This window comes from Jaculus jaculus, chromosome 1 (assembly GCF_020740685.1).
Source record: "Jaculus jaculus isolate mJacJac1 chromosome 1, mJacJac1.mat.Y.cur, whole genome shotgun sequence".
Lineage (NCBI taxonomy): Eukaryota > Metazoa > Chordata > Mammalia > Rodentia > Dipodidae > Jaculus > Jaculus jaculus.
This window is the reverse complement of record NC_059102.1, coordinates 51,938,707-51,944,706: the sequence shown is the minus strand read 5'-3', so window position 1 is coordinate 51,944,706 and position 6,000 is coordinate 51,938,707. Positions and strand designations below refer to the sequence as shown.

At 40.7% G+C, this 6,000-nt stretch overlaps 1 protein-coding gene across 2 annotated transcripts in view; it reads right to left on the bottom strand.

The window, feature by feature from the left end:
• Positions 1-6,000, bottom strand: part of Ermp1 (endoplasmic reticulum metallopeptidase 1) — a 55,053-nt gene continuing 49,053 nt past the window's right edge. The window contains exons 14-15 of one of the 2 annotated variants that reach the window (XM_045160893.1): positions 2,440-2,603; positions 1-2,347 (exon numbers count right to left, since the gene is read on the bottom strand). In XM_045160893.1, the coding sequence (XP_045016828.1) occupies positions 2,183-2,347; positions 2,440-2,603 (329 nt within the window). In that variant the 3' untranslated portion in view covers positions 1-2,182. Of the gene's footprint in view, positions 2,351-2,439; positions 2,604-6,000 lie in introns of both variants that reach the window. The other variant, XM_045160894.1, reaches the window with a different exon arrangement.

Below are 6,000 nucleotides of genomic sequence, written 5' to 3'. Positions count from 1 at the left end.
TTTGACATCATAATTCTTTATACTTTCCCTGGCATATACAGTACTATGCTATTTAAACCCATATTCATTCGGGGGAAATGCATTTGTTAAAGCTTCAGAATACTCTTTTAGAAGTAAATTATTCAGATGATCAGATAATCTTTTGAAAGGGAGAGAAAGTCAAGTTATTTAGTCATGAAGTTACTGAAATATCAATAGTGTGCTTCAGCTGTGGATGCTGTATAACTTAATTTACTTGACCATTTCTGGCCTTCAGACAACCTCCCCAAGATGCTAAGCATACATGGAAACTAAAGGCATCATGTTACTGCACAAAATCAAAGTCTCTGCTAAAGAAGAAACCCAAAGGCAAAAGGAAAACCATGATACACCATGATTCCCAAGGGAAGAAAAACAGACCAACTTGTTTTCATGTGATGCCCCCTGCTTGGAGTTTTAGTTTTTCCTTATAATTGTTAGCAGTCTATTTCAGTATACCCCAGGAACAGAACTTACAACTATATTCTGAGAGCCACTGAGAATAGTAGCAGTATTTTTCACAACTGATTCTGTACAGGCTATGCATAAACCCTGCAAACTTTATGTACTGCCTGACAGATAATATGTAGCAGGGGGCAGACACTTGAAGCACTGATAAGGTCTTTCTGAATCCAAGCAAGCAGTGGCTCATGTGCAGTGTCAGTCCATGTATCCATCAGCATGTTACTAGTCAGGTCTGGCTGCAACCTGATGTCTATGTCTACGTCTACATGGGCTCATTAGTTTTTCGGGAGTCAATATTAGGCAGGTAATAGAAATAACATGATTAAGAACACGTTTTGTATCACAACACAAGCAGTTTTAAGAAAGTTGGAGAGTGTACTTCTTACTCAGTTTTGGGGGCCACTTCAAAAAGCACCCCTTTTTGTTCCCACATTTTTAAGGGTTTTGTGTTACTATGGCTTTTCTTTCAACTGTTTTTGGGGCTCTGCTTGCTAATGCAAACTTGTCTAACTTTGTAATGTAAAAAAGAAACCTTAGCATAACTTCACACTGTCTTGATCTTACCACACATCACTGCTGACCTGTAATGGCCACAGGAGGCAATGATACACATTTCCCAAGCTACATCTCCACCTTCAAAATGCAAAGCACCTTTAAGGCTTAACACTCCCATTAAGTATGATTGGAACATTAACCTATATAGGTACAGTGGTCTCATTCCTGTAGAAGCCACAACCTCAAGTCAGGAAAGCCAGTGTCACTGGACAGTAAGTTACTGAGGAATTATTCAACTAGCTAGAAAACAAGCAATGAAAAAACCAATGCATCAATAAAATATCCTAGTGAGTTAACTCTGTATAACAGACTTCTACAAAATGAAAGGAATAAATATTTATAAAATACCCATCACTCCCAACCCTTCCATCCCTCACTCTTCCACCTCAGAATAGCCATGCTAGCAAGTCCATGCTCTGAGGAAGTTAGTTCAGGTCCTGTATTTGCACAAAGAAAAGAACCCATGAAAAACCCAAAGGGAAGTATGCTGAGCAAATGTTCTCTTCCACAGACTGGTGAGGGTTAGATGTGTTGCAGAGGAAAACAGGAATTGAAAACCACCTCAGTAAAGTAGCCTAGCTACGGCTTCAGTGACTGTGGGTCAGGCCCTGGGCTCTGCACCAGGCTTCAGAACAGACACAAAATATACCCTAAGATTTCCTAAAGAAATAGGCTCTCATGGCCTCAAAGTTCCAATGCTGGGTGTCTCCATATTCCTCTTGGCAATCACATTACAATGACCTGCAGTTAGCTCTCAGGGAGAGCCACTACTCCAGTGAATGGTTCTTTACCCATCTATGGACAACAAATGGCATTGACTGTTTAACAGTGGTCTGTCATCTGACTTTATTCTAGGACAGCTAGTGAAATGGTGTATTGGCTATTTTCCTTATGGTCATATAAAAGGACATATAGTGGCAGTACCCACATGTGCTTAAGTGCCAGAAAACTGGCATTTTTCAAGTGTCAAGAGGCCATGTGTCACTGTTCCCCAGTTTAACCCATACAGTGCTTGGCCTTAATGAGTGCTAATCCAAAAAGGTCTTTGAACATATGCTCATTAAAATTCATTATGTCACAAATATCCATGTAACATGGGAAGAAAATGTCAACATGGACATGTACTCAAATCTCATCCACAAGATTAAAACACAAAGAGACTGTAAGTGCACACCCAGGCAGAGGGAAATGTCCAGTCTGGGAACTTCTCCTTCAGAGCATCGAGTTGGGGGGATCGCTTGTCTTCCCCAGAGAAATAGTGAGCAGCAATGGCCACAGTGACCATCCCTTCAGGCTGTTCTTCTGAGACCTGCTAGGGAAAAATGAATTAGTTCTCTGAATTAGAACATCGAATTCCAAGGTTCTTGTTAGCTACTACTATGAAGCCTGAAAAATTCCCACCTGCACTTCTATCCAGAACTTCCATGCAGAGGCTTGGAGTCCATGGGAGTAAAACACAAAATAGTCCCCTCCTTTACTTGTGACTGGGGTGCCATTTCCCAGAGACCACTGAGAAAGGGTTGACCCTTTGTGGGCTCGGACATAGAATGACATATGACTTGGTCCTGAAAAATAAGAGGAAACAAAAACCAATAAGCAACAAGACAAACAACCATCCAAGCCACACTGAAATTCCATGCCTTGTATCACCTAAATACATTCACTATAAGTCTAATGGAACCTTTCCAGTTTGAGTCTTCCAGTGTACAGAAACTAAGTAATGAGATCAAGAAGAAAAAGCTCGGAATCTAAATGAGAAAGCCTATGTTAAATATGGGTACTTTTACTTAATTGCTGCCAGAAACTTAATTTCTGGCTACCCCTAAAATGTTGGTCTGCTGGGAAGTGAGTTCCTTAAACTCTCAGTGATTGGATGAGGCACTCCATCTATGTGACACATCATAAATTCTTTCATAGAACCTAGCATGGTGGCTCATGCCTGTAAACCCAGTACCCAAGAGATTAAGTGCCAGTGACTAAGTGCCACGAATTTCAATGTGATAAAAATCACCCACATCTGCCTCCCCCTTCCCTTTAATGCTAGTGGAAAACAAAACCATTTAACTAGTGATGACCCAAGCTATCAGTGTTACAACAGAGATGTGCAAAGAGAGATGGGGCAGGATGGCAGATTTTCTTTTCACTTTGTTGGATAGAGAGAGAGAAATCTTCACATTTGAAGTCAGGGTAGAAGATAGTGCCAAGAGCAAGAACATCAGTGATGTCCATCAAGCGGAGTACTGAAAACCTTGAAATGTACATAATGCTGCACCAACACAGACCTAAATGCTTCAAAGAGGGTATTCTGCAGGCAGCACAACTTCATTAAGCTTTAGGTAGAGAAATGACATCAGATCTACTGAAAGATAAGCTGACAGCACTATTCTAAAGGAAACCATAGAGAGCTCCCTACTAGTATTAAGCATGGAAAAGGAAATAAAATACCAAGAAAGGTAAATCCTATCTGCCAATACCAGATGAAATAAGACAAAGCTCCTTAAAAGCCACAACCACCAAAAAGAGAGAGTGACGTGGTGGCACACACCTTTAATCCCAGCACTTGGGAGGCAGAGGTGGGAGGATTGCAACCTGAGACTACATGGTGAATTCCAGGTCAACGGGGACTAGAGTAAGACCCTACCACAAAGAGAAAGGGAAAACAAAAAAGCCACAATTAGAGAATTAAAGGCACTTGCTTGCGAAGTCAGCCAGCCTGGGTTCAACTCCCCAGTACCCATGACACAAAGTAGTGACACGAGGCTTTGGCATGCCATAAACTCTGTAGTGGTGTATGAATCATACATTCCCCATAATCTCCTGTGTCCTGAAGGCTTCATCTCCAGCCGGTGACAATTTAAGAGGTGAAGGCTTGCTGGAGAAGGTGTGTTGTAGAGAGGGAGAGGCACTAGAAGTGTTATAACCAGCTTCCCCTTTCCAAAGATTGGTTCATTTTCTTACTGCTGCTTTCCACATGCTGTGGCAGAGGTGATGTCCAGCCTAAACTTATGCCATTCTTTCCCCTGTCATCGTGAAGCTTCTCAAGACTGCAAGCCAAAACAAATCCTTTCCTCTCATCAGCTGCTTTTTTTTTTTTTTTTGCTTTTGTTTTTGCCCATTGATGAGAAGGTAACACACACATATGCACATATACATACATAATTTTAAGTCAGAGCCAGGCCAGGTGACACACTCCTACAATCCTGGCAAAGGCTGAGGCAGTGAGAATCAGTCTTACTTCTTTTAGAACTATCATACGCTCTTAAGCTTAGAATCTGCTTTGCATAAATACACAGCATAGAATGGCAGAAGTATGTTTAAGGCATGCATGAAGCACTAAGCATAGTTCTAGCACAGCAAAATAAAAGGTCTCAAATACTTTTAAAATAGTTTAAACTATGCAAAGAACAAACATACAACTTGAAAGTGTTGCAGGATCTAGAGCTAGCTCCTTAAACTGGACTGCAACACCATATGAGGTTCTGTCACATACACAAAAAAGTTTAACGGCTGGAGAAATGGCTTAGTGGTTAAGGCGCTTGCCTACAAAGCCAAAGAACCCAGGTTTGATTCCCCAGGACCCATGTAAGCCAGAGCCACAAGCATCTGGAATTTGTTTTCAGTGGCTGGAGGCCCTGGCATGCCCATTCTCTCTCCCCATTTATTTCTCTCTTTCAAATAAAGAAAAAATTTTAAAATTTTTTTAAGTTGAAATAAAAAGGTTTCTGAATACACAACAACCAAAAATTAATTCAAAACCAAATGCTAACGAATCCAAAGTAATTCTGCAATACATATGTAGCATGTATGACTTCACTGCAGGCTTGGTTCAAACAATATGCAAGCTGAACATACAACCCTTACACCACAGTGCCAAGGAATGCTGTCTAAAACACAACCTGGCTTCTTTTGGAGACTGTTACATGGTAAAAGTTGCAGTGTTTTTACTGTACATACAAAGTCTCTGCCCTAATAGAACATCAAGGCTTAATTGTAGAAACCAAAGACAGTATTTTCTTACTGTCATTCCTCAACAGGTAAGTATCAAATTAGTATACATCTGGATTGGATTACATTTGTGTTTGATTTCACAAACTGCTGATGGGTTTCATGATAGGTCATTAAATGAACTTTGGCTTGGGATTGGAACAGACTTTCCAAATCTGAAATGGCCCTAAGCACACTTCTGCCATGTCCTGCATATTCATGCAAAGCAGCATTCCTAGCCTTGGAGATAATTTGGAGATATCAAACACTCAGCCAAGAGTTAATTCTTTGTTGAAAAGCACACACCTGTCATTGGTTTGCAAGTTCATTTTTGTCTTTAAGAAGTGGTAAAAGTATATGTATATTTGGGGCTGGAAAGATGGCTTAGTGGTTAAAGTGTTTGCCTGCAAAGCCTAAGGACCCATGTTCAATTCTCCAGGTCCCACATAAGCCAGATGCACATGGTGGCACATGCATCTGGAGTTCGTTTGCAGTGGCTAAAGGCCCTGGCATGCCCATTCTCTCTCTCTCCACCCCCACCCTCCCTCTGTCTCAAATAAATAAATAAAAAGAAATATTTAAAAATAATTTTATGACTACCAATAAATGTTTGATTTTTATGCCTATTATATATACTCATTTACCCAGGCTCGCATAAAATTTATTGGGTAAAAGAAGGTGCAAGTGGAAGAAGTTTAAAAAGCCCTCATCTAGAGCATACGCAGTGCTCAAATGGACATGCATAGCAACGGATGCATACTTTTTAAAAAAAAAAAAAAGACCTAAAAGCAAAGATTGAAGCATCCACTGTAATAGCCTTACACACACACACACACACACAAATTAAAAGTGAACAGAACAGGGCTGGAGAGATAGCCTAGAGGTTAAAGGTGCTTGCTTAAAAAGCCTGCCACCCTGGGTTCAACTCCCCAGCACCCACACAAAGGTGAATGCAAAGTGGTACGTGCATCTGTGATC